Raw genomic sequence first — 20,311 nt, 5'->3', positions numbered from 1 at the left:
TATGCTGGATTCACCCTCTGACAGTCAGATGACAGGCTTGTCTCATTAGCTTGGGGTTTTCACATCAGCAGCTATACTTGTGCAATTCAGAATTATGTTGGCATTGTTGCTATCTGAGAGACCCTGAGCTGTGACACTATAGTATACTGGGAGTGCCACCGGGAAATAAAATGGGGTACTTTGAAATAGAAGTTATGAAATCTAAATTCTTCTAAAACTGTATCAGTGAAACCAATAATCATGATGTGTATTTTCATGTTATTGTTTCATAGCATAAAGTTCCATAAAGATCAAGAGTCAGAATGGGGAAGCTTGTCACACTGTGACTAAAGCTCTTGTGATGTCCTTTACAGCCACACCAACGCTGCTAAATAAACACAATTAGCAGGTTGATCTCTCTCGGAGATGTTTTCCTACATTCCCAACCATTCCCTGTGTGAGCTCATCCATCCCAAAATCTCAGTGTCTGTAAGCAGCAGGAAATAATATCTGCTGGGCCCGTCTTCCTGATACCTAATCCGGCACACTCTCTGGGGTCTCCAGAAGCATGTGGCGCAGGTCCCCACATCTTAAAGCGAATCCAGCATGACTTGTTTTTGCAGTAGGCCAAACAGAATAAGAAGGGATGAAACAAGGAGCAGCACTTTGAAATGGTTTAGCAGTGCAGTTTGATGCACCGTGGAGGGTCTGGAGGGTCACTTAACAAGAGGAGAAAGCAGGGGCCTGACTGATTTGATCCTTAGAAACGTGCACCTGCTGTAGCATGAGCTGATATTGAATGCAGTGCATTGTATGTAGCTGTCGTACGTACAGCAAACTGCTGCTATGCGGTATAGAAACGCTTTGACACACTATGACAGGACACAGTGTAGATATACGAGATTATATAGCATGAAAAAATCTTGAATTTTCTCATATCATGCTAATAATACAATAAAATAATTCACTGTATTTTCACTAACTTCACAATATCTCATATTCCATACCATATTTTCTTGTACAGTTATACCATGTTAATGTTACACTGACTTACTCTATGTTCTATATTATACTTTTGTTCAATCTCAGTATTAATAAAGACAAAACTAGGTTCCATTACTTAATCGTATGTAGTCTGGTGTTTGCTGTTTGCGTAGACTTGTTGACTGAGCTGCCGCCGCTGCCACTTTATTTTTTTCTCCCAGCACTCTTGTATAGTTTCTATTTTGTATTTTTTTTGTTATTTTATTTTTAGATACCCCTGTTATTTCTTTCTTTTACTTTCTACAGTTATCTGTACTTTTATCCATATGTTTATTCTGCTGCTGCAGCAACTGAATTTCCCTGCCGGGGATGAATGAAGGTTTATCTTCTAATCCTCTAATAAAGGACTTTACATGTATGTTAAAGCTGAAAGAATTAATTAAGCAATTATTTGATTGATGGCATTTTTAGCAGGGAGGTGGCCCTCATCTTAACCCCTAACCCCACTTTAAAAACTGTATCTGTTGTCATGTCTCCCTTTAAAATAGATGGCTTGTTCTGAGGGTGTACTTTCAGCTGCATGGACGCTACTGAATTATCATATGAATATCACAGGACTAATATATGAATACTACAGGCAGCAGCATCTCTCTGTGGTCCTTTTGCTCTCCTGCGACCACATGTTGCTACTTGTCACTTTGAACACTACAGTGACGCTGCTCCATGCAGTACAGTATATCGGCTACAATGCAGTATAGAATTGAGTATTTATGGTATACAGTTCTGAGAACGTTATAGATCCAAGATGAAGCTGAGAGAAAAAGGCGCAATTACAAATCTGTGTGCTTCAGCACCACGGACAGCGCCATGGATTTATCAATACACAGCGCCACTAGGCTACTGATATTTCAGAGCCGTGGTCGGGGCCACAGATTCTAACTTGAACAAACCTCAGTCAGATAAGGCATCGGTGAGTCAGGCAGACTCGACCAACACTCAGATCAGCAACCCCTCAAATCACCTGCAGATCAGCAGAAGATCAACACTTTAGTAACCATTTAATCATTCTCAAATGATTATACAGAGAGTGGCTCTGCACTTTAGTCTAGTCAGTGTCTTTCTTGACTACTTCTTTCCATGTTACAGACCCTTAGTTTAGAAGAATATATATTGAAACACCAATTGAACCAAACATCGTCAAACTATCAATATTGAGTAACTGAGTCAACTATACTGTGATCTTACCTCTTTTATTCATCTCTAATATTTGGATTATCTCTGAAATGTGCTGATATCTACCATTTTCAGAACTGGCTTTCAACAGTATTGACTTAAGTAGCAGCGCAGTTTAAACCTGCCGCAGCCTGATGCACAACAACCTGATGGAATGTAACCAGAGTTCAGTGATGGACTCTTCCCAGCTCCGCTTCAAAACCCTTTTGTTATGCTCATCCTCTTTTTCCCAAGCCGGCAATTAGTCCAGCAGTGGGTCCTAGTTCCTCTGCGCAGTCACAGCCAAGTCCTGATCTAAGTTCAAATAATTGGCGTAATGATCTCAGCTCATTAGCGTCCGATGCCATTCAGTCCCAGCTTCAGGAGCCCCAGAGAGTGCTCTCAGATGGGAGGACTGTTTTTTTTTTTGTGTGTGTGTGTGTCTAAATGGTGAGACACTGTCCATTGATATTTGCAGTGAGAAAGATTTTCAAAAGTGCAGCTGACAGAGGATAAGTGTCAGCACCACAAGCCTCATCCTCTGTTCTCGCTTTTCTCACTTTTACCTCCTTTAATCACTTCCTCTGGAGAAACAAAAGACCTCAACGAGGACTTAAGTTGGTCCTGAGATGGTTGCCATGGATACATGGCTGGAGCAGCGCTGTCTGTTCCTTCAAACGGCTAACACACACTCTGTGGCCCACTCACTAAACCCTTCTCCTCCACCAGCCTCTTCACACTTTCAAAGCCAGGGGGTTTCTGACCCACTGTGCCCACTTCACCTCTACCCTGCATCTCTCCTCTCCTCTCTCTCCTCTCTCTCCTCCCCCCTCTGCATCCAACTTTGACAAACGCCAGAGGGAGGAAACGGGGGTGGATCATGTAGTTCTCTGTCAAACTTGATATTCCGAGTAAGCAGTCGGGGTCAGGGTTTGCTGTCCTTGAGACATAGATTGTCCAAATGAAACGCTGGATGACAAGTGGAACGGTGGCGAGACGACACATGTGTCCGCCTGTCATCAGGGACCAATGTTTGGGTCACAATACTATGAAATCTGTGGGCATGGCAGCTGTGGGAGGGGGCCGGTCTGATGTGTTTCAGTCTGAATGTTAGTCTTTGTGGTGAATGATGAAGTTGTGGAAAATCTCTCTAATACTTGTCCTTTCAGAAAGTCATCGTGAAACATTTAAAATGCTGGTCTCACTGAATCTGAGTGGAAAATCCTTTGTATGCTGGTCAAGATAGTTTGCCTTTCCTACCCTGTTGCCAGAGTCAATTCAGCCAATGTGCAATGGAGACACGGAGACATGGTTCCTTCAGTAGAATTTCGGAAACTTTTTGCTTCAGATGAGCTGTCACTGCATTGAAGAAACATCAAAAGCTGGCTCTCGTGTGTCTTGATGAGTGCAGAGAGGCAAAACAGAGATTGTGGATGGAGGCTTGTGCTTTTGGCGTCGCTTCTTTGTTCTGGACTCCCCACACGGAGCCCTGCTGATGATTAATAAATCCGCTCGGCTCAGGCGTCCCACTGCGAGCCCCCAAACATCCAAAGTGTCAAAAGATATCCTCATGTGCAAAGTCCCAAATGTACTCGTGGTTCTTACAATAAGATCAGTGAAGCCATTAACTGGATGTTTCGGATCAATATGTTTCGTATTTAGCAAAGCGATTGATGTGTTGTCTTTTAGTTTGGCCAGCTCCACTGAAAACTCCTCTGGGCTGTAGTGACATTCGCTATCATTGATTTGCAGTGATGAGTAGGTGTTTATTATGGGATTATGGACATTTGATGCAGATCATCTATTTTTCTTTCTTGAATCTCAGACTTGCTGGTCAAACAAGGCGCTGTCATGTACAACCAGGAGGATTTCATGGATTGAAAATAAACGAAGTGCAAGGGAAAAGAGTGCACCTAATATAGGCTTGGAAAGCAGTCTCAGGTCAGACTGAATGCAGTATTTATGTCCTCACAACTTCACTCAAACTGAAGCTTCCCTGCTGAAACTGACTGTAGATCAGAAAAATCACCAAATGTAGCCCCTAGATTATTGTTCCCTTATTACAAACATGATTCACGTAAGATCCTGAGCTGGAACTCGGGCTGCAGCTAATGATGTGCACCATTTTCTCAATTAATCGATAAATTGTTCAGTCAATAAAATGAAGGGAAAACCACATTTCTCATCAAATGCCTTGTTTTGTCTGACCAACAGTCCAAAACCAAAAAGATATTCAATTTAGAACCAGTTTAAAGGCACAATTCGTAACATGTCTGCGTTAAGCCTACTTTAGATTTAAGCTGATTGGTACATTGTGTTCATAAAAATACTCCAAGCAGGATCATCAGTTTGTTTCTGTCACACCAACTATTAGCTCAGAAATGTGTGCTGATTTCTCACTTCTTGCAGTATTTCTGGGTGATTGAAACTTTCAAAAATGAGTTCAGTCCAGTGCGCACGGTGAACGGCACACTTCTACCCATGACTGGCTTTGCGTGTTGAGGAACTGAGGAGAAAAGAGGCATTCTCAGACACTGGCTGTGTTTGAAGCGCAGCATTGATAGGTTTATGAACAAAGTGGACCATTGCAGCTTATTTATTATATGAGCCTTCAGTGGCGCTCAGCTCAGCACTGTGGGGAGAAAGTCTTGGATGTCCCAAGAGTATTCATTTGTGAAGAGTGTCTCCCTTTTCTTCTTTTTCAACGGGCAGCAGGATGCTCAGAATGGAGGAAGGAGCAATAATTGCTTAGCTGCCAAAAGCTAGAATTGTAGCTCTGACTGATGAGCATATTTTCTCTGTAAATATGGCACCTGGCTGACATCTTAGAAGATATCTCACTAACATCCCATCGGTTTTGTGCATTATTTTTTGCCTTACATTACAAACTAGTGTTGATGACTCATCAGTCCTCAGACACTTCGTAAATGTTGATGGTAGGTGGCATGTCAGAGTTTTTTCCCCTTCTTTCAGGGAGACTGACTGACATGAGGAAAGGTGATGTACAGTGTTGTGTTTTTGTGCAATCGGTTAGGCACACAAACATTCGGAAATGTTAGTAATTGTTCTGACAGAGCTAGATTCTGCTTTAGAGCATTTATCTGTCGGTGGTGCTGTTTTCATGTTGGAGGTTCTATATAATTATGGCATTTGGAATCAGTATAATGAGGGGAAAAAGGGAAAGGTCAAATGCTGTTATGATTATGGAGCGTGAGCTGTCTGTCTGAACCAGCCACCAGTCTACGTTGCTCTTATCAATCTTTGTTAATTTGATCCTTCTTTCCAGGTGCCGGCACCACAATGTCGCTACGCTGTCGGCAGCATTCTGAGCGAGGGAGAAAACGAGGCCGACGAGGAGCTTCTAAAGCGCTACGAGGCATCGGGCTTTAATGTCTTTTCCTTTCCAGAAGTCACACACGCGGTCACTACCTCGTTCCCCAACAGGACGCTTTTCTCCATGTTTCTGGCTGTCAGAAGAGTTTACCCACGGCTACGGAACTACATTAAGGTATTATAGCCTTTTGGGCTCTTTTCTGCCACAGTCACAACCTCTTGACTTCTGTATGTCACTACATGTGATCGTGAAAGTAAAAGATTTTTGCAAAATAACCAATTATTTGTTTATTCAAATGAAATATAATGCAGATGTTCCATCCAGGAAAATATGATATACAGATACTAATGAACCATAAAATAGGAAATAAAGTACAGTTTTGCATGAGCACACTCTGACTCACGCATGTGCAGATGTTTTCTCTGCATCTGCGTGTTCAAGCCCAGGTGTTTACGTGAAAAGGGTCTTCATCTAAATGTTTGGGAGACAGAATTAATCCCTGTGCATCACAGTTAAGCAAACTGCATCTTCCATACCCACCATCATCAGCATTAGCCTTAAGCCCATCACATATTTGTCCCATGGGCCTCCCTGTTCTTACAAAGTGTCTTGGCTGCACATTGAGTCAGCACACAAAGCACATTGAAACCTTCACAGAGCACGGCTTACAGATATAGATAGCGGGCTTTCAGTGTTTTCTATTTTCCCTCAGTTCGTGACCATCGACAAAATATTTTGTATTATTTCTCAATGATATATCGTATGGAAAATAGGTGCAATAAATATCCACTGTTAGCCACCGGCTGTGTGCTTATTTTTATGGCAGGAAAACACGAATTGAAACGTGTAATCGGAAATGTGTGTGTGTGTGTGTGTGTGTGTGTGTGTGATAGAATGAATCACTGGAACTCTTAAGGTGGGCATGCGTCAAGCAGTAGCAACTAAATGATCAATATCTAACCCCATGATCGTCACATGCACATCTGACTCATACTGTTTTCACTCAGCACAAAGTTGAATTTAGTGAAAAGCTAAGCGCTTCAAATCTTTTCTTCACTCTCCCTCACACCTTCTCTGTGGCACCTCCTGCATGGTTGGGAGGTGTGCGTTAGGTAGTGCAGCAGGAAGAGATTTATGGTAGGAAAGGAGATGCAGAGACGTGAACTCGGAAGACAAAGGAGAGGAAAGAATAAGACCAATTTGAGCTCCTTTTAGCATTTCATGATGAATGATCTCACCTGCTCGAGGGATGCTGGGAAAGTGAGTCATTGTGACGAGCAGAGAGTTCGGTGGACGTGGTTTAATTATGCTGTGTGCTAAAGCAGGTGGCAGCACCACAGGTTGTCTCAATCACTCTGCTTCTGCTGGAGGAATGTGTTTGTGTGTCCTGTCTGGCTGGCCCTGCCATCTGCTTGGACGCTGTTTAAGTCTGGCTGCGCTCCAGTGGCACTTAGCCTGTCTGAAAGGTCAGCTTGCACAGCCATCAAACTGGACATCAGTTTCCTTCACCAGCAATATTAAATCTACTTCTGATCTTTGTTTCTACACTTGCTACGATTAATTTACTGTGTTGCTTCAACACTTACTGGCTGCAGTTAGTTGGAGCGGCGTAGCTGTTTATAATACAATAAAATGACTGGTGCCTTACAGAAAATCTGTAACATACTTGTTGAATCAGATGAAAGAGTAATAGCTCCCACAGTTTGATGGTCTTTGATGCACTGGTGACTCTCTCTACTTTAGAGAGTATATGGTTTCTTTAACCGTGTTCAGTTGCCAGTTTATTGGGTACATACAACTAAAAATACTGCACTCTGATACAACAGTCAATAAACCAATCAAGAAAATCGTAATTTTGTTGAAACTGTATTAGAGAGGTGTTGATTCAGGCTCATGGTCATTTTGGATCATAGAAACGGTGCTGTACTTTCTAACCTTTAGAAAGTACAGCACCGTTTATATAATTGGATGGGCAAGATATTTGAAACACCTCTCAGTACAATGTGATAAAACTCAATAGCACCATGAGCGGCATTCAGAATGACCACAAAGTTTAATCTACACCTCTCTGTAACAGTTTGAACGGCACTGAACTTTCTAAACTCAATGAAGGATGAATTTGCTGCAGGCTGTTGTATCAGACTGCCTGAGTTTTAGTTACGAGTACTGGATAAACTCCATAGGGTCTACAATAAATGTGTTAATTACAGCAACCAATGTTGGCTCTGCCTATAATGTCTCATGTGGGTGGCTTTCTGTCCTCATCCGTTATTTCCCCTCCAGCTATTATTGATATGCAACGAGTGAGAAAAATCCTACTCATGAATGCTCATATCCATATTGATCTGTTCTGGAAGAAGGCATGCTTAGAAGGCAGAATGTTTTTATGATTATATAGAGGTTGTCTGGCTGTCTGTCTGCCTTTGCGTCTGTCGGGTACCTCTGAACTGTGGATGTCTTTTCATGTTATTCAGTGGATAGATAGGCCTGAGACGGAGGGACAAAATGATTTAGGAGTTTATGAGTCTGGCATTTCAGCCATTTTAGCCATAGCCACGAAACCCATTGAGACCTTTGATTTGAAGCCATGTGGTTATGTTTAGAGGCCCAGAAAATGTCTTTCATTTCAAATGTAAGCGACGTGAATGACATCTTTGGGTGTAGCTGGAGATGGATGGTAGGTCAGTGCAGGTGGAGTTTGCAGCTCTTTGCTCTTTCTTTCCTGACAAACTTCTACAGAACATTTGCAGTGTGATATTGCACTGTGGTATTTTATTTTAAGACAGCCATGTAGTTTTTTAAACGCAGCTGTTTGACCTTGAATATCAGTTCAGCAGGCATGATGTTACCCCCCCCCCCATGGTCTCAAACCACTATGCAACACTTCAGTATGTTTTGTTGGGAAAGTACACAGTGAAATTCGGTTCTTACATCCTGCAATATCCAATACCGTGTTACCTCCTGGATATTCATTCTCTTGCATCACAGTTTTCATACAGAATGGACCTTCACACAGATAACCTGCACTTCTATGAGAGGCAGCATTCCCCTATGAAGGCTGAGAATTGAATCCGAAAAAATATTGCTGAACACATTCGCGTATCAACATTCAAAGAGTGACAGCCGAAATGTATATTGTCAAGTAAAACCAGGCTTTTCCCAGACATCAAAAGATGTTAGAGGATTTAAGACAGCCACATTTATTACCTGAGCCACATTTCATTTTTGAAATGAAAATAAAAACAAGTATTTTCTCAAGAAAATGTACATGTGCCCTTTGTTAAAACACTTGAGCCAGTTACAGTGTCTTAACATTGAGTCCTGGGAGCCTTTTATATGGGACTAACTGAAGCGCTGAAGGTAGTTCAAGTGTCAGTGGAAGCCAGGAGCACAGACGACCCAAGTGGTATGAACGACCTTGATAACGACCCCACAGAGGTTAAATACCTGGGTCTCCCCACCAACCAGTTAACACTGAAGAAGCACCTTGGATGAAAGGTAAAACATTTTCAGGTCTATAGATCCAAGTCCAGCTGCCCTTGATTCAGCCCTCCTTGGCTAACCATGAACTGGATGACTGAGAATTTTCACAGACATTGTGTCAGTGGAGGTTGAAATATTGAGCATGAAAGGGAGTTTAAGTGTCAGCTAATGTTGAGGGACTGAAATGAGTTCAGGTTTCCATGGATACTAAAGTGTCTTTGAAACTGCTGAAGTCATTTTGAAGTTTGAGTGTTGGACTTGCATATTTTTTAATGTCTGCCACATTAAAGCCCTTTCCAAACCACGCAATGCTGATTAGACCTATCACCACCAGGTACATACCAGAGATCGTAAGCTTGAGTCTGCGGCGACGTTCGTAGTGATCTGTTATACGTCAGACAGCAATGATGATTGATTTGTCAGCAACAAGGAGCGTAGCGGAGTCTACGCTCCTTGTTGCTACTTTCCTTGTTGCTACTCTCAACGACAAAAGTTATGCGCTGCAGGTTTGCATACGCATTTGTGCTGAAAGCAGTTGAAGAGTCAGTTTACATAAAATTGCTAGAAGGAGTTTGACACATCAGTTGAAGAGAAGGATCTTAAATGAGTCATTTTTGAGTAAACCTATGAACAAAAATGACCAATACTGCAATATTTGACTTGATTCTAAATAGTTTATATAAAATTCAACAATATTTAAACTAAAATATGGCTCGCATTTGACAGAAGGAGCCAAGCAGACCACCCGGGTCTAAATGGGTTTCTTTTAGTGAATAAAGCATGCTGCTGATGGCTGACACTTTGAATGTCCCAAGCGGTGAGACCTTTTCAAAGAAGCTCATCAGCATTTAGCATGCCTGGCTTGTCATGGCAGAATGATTTCTGTCTGTCAGACACTTTGAGTCGTTGCCCCATGGTCGAGTCTGATATTTGCCTAGTCAGACCATCGATCGGCCCCAGTGTTTTTCTTCAGTGCCTTGGCTTTTTAGCGACGGGCCACATCACAGTCACCTTGGCATCTTGAGATTTGATTTGAGCGCGGTTGCCAGGCCTTGAGACTGGATTGGGGACTGGGGTGGGAGGATAATATTGCTGACATTCACAGCGATCTAAAGGTTTGTGAAAGGCAGACGATGGAACATTTGTTCGCTTGAGGGCACTAAAGGTTCTTGCCAGCACAGAGGTTTTGGGTTGAATATAAAGGAAGTTTTCCTTTGTTCCTTAGAAATGGCCTTTTTTAGCTACTGACACACATGGTAAAGTGATCATAAAGTCTTCCTCAGCACGATGGAAAAAAAGCCTCATTTTGGGGCATAAGGTGCTGCCTCTCCAAATTCTTATTAGTGTCGTCTAAATGAGAGCGATGCAAAGCAGTGCACAGATGCGAGTCCGCAGGGCCTGTTAAACATGCAGAATTTTAGCTAACGGTGACGTACATTCAGAAAGGTCGGAAAAGGTCATGGGGTTTATATGCTGGACAAAGTAATGCAGGCCGTGTCGTATGCTGATTGGTTTAATTGTTATTCTGTAAGTTTGTAACTTTTGAAATATTCTTATCAAGAAGAAGGAGGACCTGTGCATCCAAACATTATTTATTCCCATTGGCAGGGTTGGGCTTCACATAGAGGAGAAACTGAAATTAGATTCAGAGTCCCTCAGGATGGTTTGAGTTGTAGTCAAGCATTCAAAAGTTGTCGATGTTTCAGTTGTAAGTCATGATGCTAATGTGGTGCAGAGATCAAGCCATGTGGCCGGGATGATTTATTAGCAAACTGTCAACTTTTATCGTCTTACATCTCCATCTACAAAATTCTAATCTTCCATCAGCCTCTGTCAGACAGGAACATTTGAAATGCTACTGATGATGATGATGATGATGAAAGCTATTTTCACTCATTAAGACCAATTATTTTTTTCTGGTTCATGATGAGTGAAGTTTGACAAATCCAGAATATCATAATTTCTTTAAAATCTGTCAGATTCATATCACAAGTCGAGAGTAAAGTACTGTAGTCGGAATCATAAATGGGACATGAATGAGCTTTAATAATGGAAGTAACATTTGCTTTATGCAATAAAACCAGAGTGAATACTTTTAATACATTTCCTAAGTCTAAGACCTCAGACATTCCATTAGCAGGTGTTATTTCCAACCAATATCTCTGATGTTATTTGGATTTTTTTCACTGATTACTTATATGAATATACAAAATAAGTGGGCTTTTTTTCTCAAATATGTTGCATCACGACCCTGCGAGCTGATTCTTCCCACAGGAGGCTCTGTGGAGTTTGCCCGTCAAATGTTCAAACATGACTTTCATCCTCCAGCAGCTGGGAATCTACTCTTGGTGTTAAATGTCACATCTACATATGATTGATCTCATTTAAACTTTATCTTCTGTTGCACTGTCGCTCTGAATCAAGATCAGGCAGGAGGGTGTGAGTACAGTGTAAGGAGGGTAGTTATTATTAGAAATGGGACGAATTGTTTGGTGCCAGTGGCCATCTTATCAATCACTTTGATGCTTAAAATGCTTAAAAGATGTATGCTGCTGACTTTGATGTTATTAGTCTGGAACTGTGTATTGTTAGAATGAGATAACTGGTTTGTCCTGTAGTTTGTAGCGCTGATGCGGTGAAACATGTTCAAAAAAATGACTTGAGTTGCCCTGTGGATAACAACTATTGTGACTGTAGTCTCTTCACTTAAGTCCCTGAACATGAGATACAAAAGCACGTATGTCTTATTAGCTGCTGGCTTTAGTAGGACTCCAATAACCCAAATCCCTCAGAATCACACCAGTAATACCTTCAGATTTTAAGAAATCGATGGAAAACTGGTTGTAATATAGATAGAAATATATTTCTAGCATTCAAAAACAACCTGAAAATGCTTTCAAATCACCTTTAATGCTCTTTTAACATTGCATATTGCATTACTCCTACATACGCACACGCTCATTCCCGAATGTCAGCTACAACATTCCAACAATTTGGCTGTGTCTTTTGTTGAGATAGACATGCAAATTAAATGAATTTGCTCCAGTGTCCTCTTGAGGGATTTTCTGAAAAGCAATCCAAGAGGCAATTTTGAACCATTCAAGTATGAGTCTGACAACAGGGTGGGGGCACCTAACCAAGGTGCAGAGGTTCGGGACCTCAGTGGGCCAAATAAAGAAAATGGAAATGATAAAAAGGAGGCTTAGGACTTAACTGCTTTATTCAGCTCAGTGGCTTTCAAACAGCCTGTGTTCATTTGTCAGGGCTGAATAAGTCTGTGTAAGCAGTGTTGTTGCTTGAGTGACACCTGGATTGTTCGTACTGGCAGCGACTACTGTCACTCATTATGCCCTCAGCCCCTTTGAACTGCTTTTTCCCCCTTGAGGCTTTGAAATGAAATGTAGAGTATAAAGGGGCTGTAGAGATACTAGGTTCCATCATCTCCTCCTCTATGTGAAGCAATAGGACTCTTAGAAAATGCCTGAAAGGACTGTATACTATTGAGGAAACACTATTGTAGTTCTGCTGTTTTGACATTCAAAATAAGCGTGTGACAAAGTAAAACAGAGAAGAGAAGAAATACAGCAGTGGCATGAGGGGTTCATTGGATATGGTTAGAGAAGTAAAAGCAAAGAAACCGAGAGAAAGTGAATTGCGAGGAAGAGGAGGGTCGTATGCCTCTGATTGAGTGGTATCCTCCATAATTTTACAGATTACTGTCATTAACACACGGGCTACAGGAAGCAGTCAAATGTCAAATGTGCTGTCCCCTGAATTACACGTTCTGTGTTACCGCTGAGTGCTAATGTTGGCTCTGCAGTGCCCCTTGATCCACACATTTAAGTAGTTTACAGAAGAATGGTAAAAATGGCAGCTTTGACCTAAACGTCACTGTTTCAATTCTTCTGACTTCTAAATCTCTGCAAGCAGAACTCCATTCATTTCACACATCAAAGTCTGGCTCACAAGTCTTGTCGAGTGAGCATATTTTCAAACCCCCAAACGGGTCCCTGCAGTGTTTGCACATGCATGTGCTTATGAGTGCACCATTCATCAAGATGGGGGACAATTATTTTAAAGTTTAGCACAAATACCAAGGGCATTGATTGATTGACACACGTACAGACAAATCAGTGTTGAATTCAGACGCATGGTGCATTGCTCATGTTTTTATCTCAGGTAAGGTAATAATGAGTGGGACAGAACATGATGAATGCGCTGAAAGAGGTAAAATATTGTAATTATTGTTTTAATTAAGATGAAAACTGGGATAATTTGGTAGTGAATGTTGAAGACCTGAACATTTTAGTGCTTGACAGATATTTAAACCCAGTTTGAAACAGGACAACCCCAGACGAAGTGGGTGTTTGGAGGTGCTAATATATATGTGAAGAAAGTTACTGGTGATTGGTCAGCACCTGAGAATATGTGTGTGCGACCAGGATGGGGGTGTAGTTGGGGGATCCCTTGGCAGCGCTCCTGTTTTGTGGCTCCAGAAGGAGCAGCATGAATCTTGATAAATTGCCTCAAGTGTGTCTGCGTGATTGGGGATGAAGACAGCGAGTCTGAAAATTAAGTAAATGTGAGTTGAGTTAGAAAGAAGTGAGCTTAGGAACCTCTGTGGCCCGCTCCTCATCTTTGCTTAAGGCTACTGGCTCGAGGCTACATTAGCTGCTATTAGCATAACACAGCAGAGTCTCTGACTGTGCTGTCTTAACCATGTTTTGACAAGGAAGAAGAATGTGTGGAATTAAAAAGAGACGGTGTAGATCTTTTCTTTTAAATGCCAATCATGACTCCAAAGTTATAAGAGTGCAATTTTAGCCAGTGGGGTGCTCCTTCAATACAAGTGTGGAAGTTGAAGTTTGGTGATGTTTCAATTCCATTTTCCAATTCCTGTATCTTTCTAAAACGGCAGTGTCCTTTAGGATGAGATAGATGGTCTTATGAACATGTTATCTGTGAGAGAGACTGTGCCCTGCAGCCACTTAAGGGCCGCTGTCATTATCAACCATCAGGTGAATATTACCTTTGATGTCATTTTAAGTCACTGCAGTGGAAGCTGGTCGTGTCCCTGCAGCACTTAGCACCAAAATATGTCTTGGTTGATTTCTGAAAAGCCTGATTGAATACTTAAGCTGTGATGTTCTGTATGCTACATTTCATCCTCTGCTGTATAAGCAAGAGGTTAGGGTTGGAGTCCTGCATGTCCTGTATATATGGGACATATGTATAGCTAAACAGGCACGGACAGTAAAGCTTGTTGGACACACTAGCTGGAAAATGTGTCACATGATATTTTAAGGTGTCCTGACAAGATGATGAAGGCAAATCAGACCCTTGTAACAACAACAATATGCTGTAACTGACATTATTCTGCTAACTTGTAGCAAGATCAGATGCCAGACTGTCTAGTCCTGCAGGCACATGCATGAACACACCCTGGATTAATGTGTCTTTAAGGTCCAGTGAGTAAGATTTAGAGGGATCTATTGGCAGATTATGACAGAAACGGAGTTTAATATTCACAAGTGTGTTTCCATTTGTGTGCAATCACCTGAAAATAAGAATCATTGTGTTTTTCTTACCTTAGAATGAGCTCCTCCTCAGAGTCTGCCATGGTGCACCGCCATGTTTCTACAGTAGCCCAGAATGAACAAACCAAATACCTTTCAAATGCCTTTCACGTTTCTTTGCAACTTTTATGTCTGCCGTAGGTTTTCCTACATGCTTTTGAAGGGAGCGGTGAGGCGAGGGGTATTCAGTTGGTTGCAGTCTGCAACCTTGCCACTAGATGCCACTAAATCCTAGACACTGGCCCTTTAATACTTATATTAAGGGGACATGAGGGCAGTGTTTAAACTCTCTGAGGCAGTGGATGAGCTCTTCTGATCAGGGAACAAAGGCCACACAGGCAAATTAAACTAGGACAGCTGCTCCCATATCAGTCATCCCTCCATTATTATACTTTTTAAATGTGATTTCTGCATTAACCCTGTGCTTTCACTGGTCATTGACAGCCAATATCAAGCATATGATGTTTCAGATCAGTTTGTGAATTAGTTATTGTCATGTGTTTTATGCCTTTTTATCAAACTTTGATCTGTGATTTTTTTTGTTCTCTTAAGTTGGTTGGAAAGCTTGTTATGCGTCACTGGCGTATTTCATCTATTTGTGTGATGTTTTGCTTTGGTGATGGTTGAATAGAAATTGCTTTAGTGATGGGTTTAGAGTTGCATTTTTTCCTGTTCACAGGGAAATGGTAGATTATAGTTAACATACCCAAAAGCAGCCCTGTTTGCATATTACTTGAACCCAGTACAATGATTGGGTGCACTTATCTGCCACTTTGTTCCATCAGATGTCCTCTTCACTGCCGACAGTGATGTTCAGTTCCCTTTGCCTTTCTCCTCAGGAGACAAGGGGCCATTGCTGAAGCCGAGGTTGTTGTTTGTATCCATCTCAGCAGTCAGGCTGATCATTTGTCGTCTGTTTTCCTCTGGAAAAAATCTGTTTTTCCCTTCCATCTCCCTGTGGGCAGCAGATCTTCACTTTTCTCCATCAATTTTTCACTGTCACTGTTTCATCTAGGCTGACTCTTTCTCTCTAAGGTAGGAGATGCAGTGCCCCCTGGGTTATTAACTGTCATGCTGAACTTTGCTTCTTTCAGACACAGTGAAGTGCTGGAAAACGTTAATAGTTTTGATTTATTCCCTTAGCAATCTCTGCAACATATTCTCATCACCACATGGATGAACTCCAGAGCAGATACCTCAGCTCAGTTGGTCTGTGCAGCTGAAACTCACCTGAGAATGAATTGGGACCATTTGTAATTATGCGTATTTGTAACAAACATATGGGTTTTTAGTTCATTCTTGCAACATATTTGCCACATAAACCTAAAATATATTTAAAAAGTGATCAAAGTTACATATTTTCTCCACTAAAATTCCACCGAGATGGGACTTTACTGCCTCCCTCATTACATTTACATGACTTTGTTTTTCTACATGAGCAGCATTTCCTCCACCCGCTCTCTCCATCCCTCCCTGTGTTACTGCTGCACACCATGTCTTGCGCCTGCTTAGCATGACAGTGCAGGTGTTATTACCATTATCTGCAAAAGGGCAAGGTTCTGTGGCAACTGCGGTGTGTTTTCTGTTTGATAGACTGTCTGTTTGTTGCAGTGAAGAGGCGATTCTTATCTGGACACTTGCACTTTTGCTTTTCTCGGTTTCATGCCTTTGTGAGTTGCATATCTTCTGGTTTTCCGCTGTTGGTCAGATGAAACAAGAAAGTTGAAGATGTCAGTTTGGGCTGTTGGAGAAAGCATTATTTTATTTATTTATTTATGTTTTTTTTTTTACTGTTTTCTGACATTTGGTAAAGTATTAATTTGATTAATACTCAAAATAATTGACAGCTGAATTGCTAATGAAGATAGCTGCGGGCCCATCTGGTCGGAACATAACATCCTTATTTCACACAGGTCTGACATTCTGCTAATTTGCCCAATTGATGTTGATTCTGGAAAAACCTTGTTTGCTCATCATCTCAGGCATCATTTTGTGTGTGAATTGTGCTCAGGGGAACACTCTAATCAGGGTCTCAGGATTATTAGGTTTTAGGATTTGTGGGCGTTCCTAAAACGAGATGAGGGAGTGGATGCGATTCATCAAGAGCCACTTGGGAAAAGCATGTCTTATTTCTTTGTGTGTTGGGACATATGGACTCCCCTTCCAGAACAGCCACTGGTAGCTCATGCATACGCCGGGCTTTATTTGTGTCAGGCCTGACTAAATTCTGCTTGTGTTCACTATGTTTGTGACGCCACCCCAGAGTGGCTTTTTGTGCTGGTAAAATATCTCCTCTTTGAGGCAGAGAGCTCTTTGGTGCCGTCTTCTCCGCCGACACTTTCAGCTCCACACAGAAGAGAAATTTGCTCTTCTTTTGTCTTTCACTGAATTGCTGCTCATGAGGGAAATTGCGGTGAAACGGATTAGGAGAATGTGCACTTAGTTACAGTCGTGCACAACAAGACTCCTAATTCATCACTTAAAAATTCAATTCTCAAGGAGAAAAAGATGGAAAAGTTAAAAAAAATGAAGAATGGGAGAAAGAATGGCAATATATTTTTTCCATTTGCATAAAGTTTAAATATTACACTCTCGCACTTGAGAACAGAAGTCATATTTACATGGATTATAGCTTAGAATAATCAGAATTATAGGAAATCATATGCACTGACCTTGTATTAAGCTGCTGTCTGGTTTATTGTGTTAGTGTCTTATCTGGTAATTTCTAAAGATATTATTCATAAATTCAGCGATCTGTATTTATCTTTGAGCCGTGTAAATGCACTCTAATAATTTAATCATAACCGTTTTTGCACTTAATACATTCACTGGTTCTTTAATTACTGTCCAAAAATCAGGAAGCAAACCTCAATTAACAGACCTAGATTACTTTTCCTTGACCTTCATTCACCTTAGTCTGATTTCTTAAATCGATTTGATTGATTTGAGTTGAATTACAGGCACAAATTAGCACTGCAGAACAAATAAATCGTTGTAATTATTTTATCAACCTCATTTGTTTTCGGCATCAATTGTTTAGCTTCCGCACATCAGACTGTCAAAGAAACGTGTGTGTGTGTACATGTGGCGTTATATGATGAACTGGTGACTTTTCAGGAAAAAGTAACTTATCAAGCGTAAGTGTATAGCTGTGTTGTACCAGGGGGGACCAGAAATCTTGTTTTAGTGCTCTAAAAATACCCTGCACGGTTTCATTTATTTATCCAAGGGCACATGTGATGTATTTGCACAGGCAACCCGTGCAGATGTTGTTCCCCAGGCGAGGGACCTGGAAAGAGAGGACACTAGCACATCCTCTTCTTCATGTAGACTATCCTTCTCCGCTGCCCTCAGGACATACTGCAGAGTGGATACAAATACACAACTAGCATGGGAAAGTGCTCGCGAGGTGATTAAAGGGCTGCGTGTGTGCACCTGCATGCGTGTCTTTGGTAATCTCCCACACTGCAAACTAATTTCATTCATTTGTAATCCTTTGTTCGTGCACATTTTCCTTCACAACGTTTCAGTTTCATTCTCCTATAACAACAAGGTTTATTTAACTGTGACGTGTGAATTAGCTCAATAATTAAGCTTTCTGGAGCCCGTTAATTGAGCTTCCATGGTGCCTTTGAGTTGTTCCCCAGCTTTGGCTCAGGCTGATGTGCTTGAAAAGCTTGTGAGGGGCAGCATCTACTCCTGAGGATCCCTCTGAGAACAAATGAGGGTGAGTTACTGCCGTTCTCTTTCATATTTGGACTCACTGTTGAAACATGGTGAAGGTGAGATTCATCAAGACTTCAAATTTTCAGACAATTTCATCAATGCAAGGTGAGGTCATGTTCTGTTGGCTCTTGTAATTTCCCATGTCTATTCTCTTAATAGTGCTGTAATGAAATAATGTTTTCATAGCAAAGAAACAAAATAACCAATATCTTACAGTCCAAAAAATACGGCCTTTCCTGTGCCGTGGAGGATGTGAAGAAAAAATGACCTTACTCTGACCCTCAAGTGCTCTCCTGGGCTCCTGCGGCCCTGATACTGCGGGAGGAGAGTATGGAGAAAATCAAACAAAAATCAATAAGTACACGATCCACAACCCCCTACCCAATTACAAAAAGCCTACCGTGCACAATTTGTCTCAGTGATTCCACTGCTGGTCTAATTATTTGCCTGCTCTCTGTCCCAGCTCTTTTGTTCTCAGGACACAGGGAAACACCTCGCCGTGTAGCGAGGTTCACAAGGTTAGATTGTTGTTTTACTCACCCGGCAGTCTCTGTAATTAATAGGTATAGAAGGTCCTCAGGTCTCAAGATGAAAACATATCTTTTAAAATCAAGTACTTTTAAAGGCCTGAAATGCAGGTCTGGACAGACGATTGTTCAATTACAGTTTATAACAGGATAAGCTGTTAAAATGTTCTATCTGTGTGACACTAATGGAGAACAATGTAAACTGAGCGTTGTTCCATTTATAAGCACTCTTAACAGTGTACACAGTAAGAACACTGCAGGGCTGCAACTAACGATTATCCTCTTTAACAATTAATCTGCAGATCCCTTTCTCCATTATCCAAGTCATTGTTTGGAGTTTAAAGTGTCAGAAAATGATCTTTTCTTTCTTTTCAGACACAATTTCTCTAATCAACAGCCAACAGATCCTCAGTTTGCTCTCACATTAGATGAGGAAAAGCAGCAAAGCCATGCGCCTGAGAAACTGAGTGTTTCACACTTAGGCTCGAAAAATCACTTAAATGATTGATTCTTAAAATAGACGTCAATTAACTTTCTGTGAATCCTCTAATTGAGTAATCAAGTAAAGGTTTCACCTGTGAACATCACTTATGTATGGCAACTCAGACGGTTCAGGCCCACAATAGAGCAAGTCCTCCCCTGCTGCTGCGCTATCACATATTCTTTTGTCTGCCTTCCTGTACAGCTGATATTGGGGTCATAATCAGGCCACATTCTTAGCTGACTGTAAATGTGAATTGTCTTCTGTACATGCAAATGAATTAAACAAAATATATAGCAATGAGTTTTTCAAGAAGTCGTGGTTGTCCCATGCAAAACAACATTTCTTGGTTGTGCCTTTAATCATAATTTAAATGCTAAGTGAAAGTCTCTTATCTTGAAAGTGTACCCTTGTTATTAGCTTCCTGAAGAACTTCCAACTCATGAAGCAATAAAAGCTGATGTTTAGAGCACACACGGGGAGAGCGAAGCCTCTCTCTGAATATTAATCTGCTCAGAATGAATTAGCATTTAGCATCCCTTTATTCTTCACTCACTTGTCTGGCCATCATTGTTTGCCTGAAAAAGTCAGAAGTACTCACCCCTTCTGCCAAAGAGCCGTTTTCCTTTTCCTTTAATGAAAAGAACGTTTGAAACTTTAATGTGCTAATGCAGCATCTGCCTTCTGTTTTTACCAGGAATTCAGTCGAGGTGGGATTCATTTTAGTAGACGTTCAGTCAAGCAAGATAATGGAAAGAATACATGAGAAACGGTGAAATAATCAGCTACAAAAGCAGGAGCACAGATGATTCATTCAGCTTTGAGCAAAACCTGATTGTTTTCTACTCCAACATGTAGAATGAGGCGTGTCAATGTCAACAAACCAAGAATTAGAAGTGCATCAGTCACAGAAATAATGAAAAAAAAGTATGACAAATACAAGCTGCTCTGCACTGTCAAGGTTTAATTTTAAGATTTTAAACAACACCTTGATTTCAACATAAACAGA

General features: G+C 41.2%; 1 protein-coding gene across 1 annotated transcript in view; it reads left to right on the top strand.

Annotated features, from left to right (window-relative positions):
* The window catches only part of tex264b (testis expressed 264, ER-phagy receptor b), a 32,634-nt gene that overhangs the window by 1,264 nt on the left and 11,059 nt on the right, over window positions 1-20,311 (top strand). Inside the window, exon 2 of the mRNA XM_076746125.1 lies at window positions 5,462-5,683. Within this exon, the coding sequence (XP_076602240.1) occupies window positions 5,462-5,683 (222 nt within the window). The remainder of the gene's footprint in view (window positions 1-5,461; window positions 5,684-20,311) is intronic.

The sequence above is a fragment of the Chaetodon auriga genome, chromosome 2 (assembly GCF_051107435.1).
Source record: "Chaetodon auriga isolate fChaAug3 chromosome 2, fChaAug3.hap1, whole genome shotgun sequence".
Taxonomy (NCBI): Eukaryota; Metazoa; Chordata; class Actinopteri; order Chaetodontiformes; family Chaetodontidae; genus Chaetodon; species Chaetodon auriga.
The sequence above is the reverse complement of the archived record's forward strand: the minus strand, read 5'-3'. Positions and strand labels throughout refer to the sequence as shown.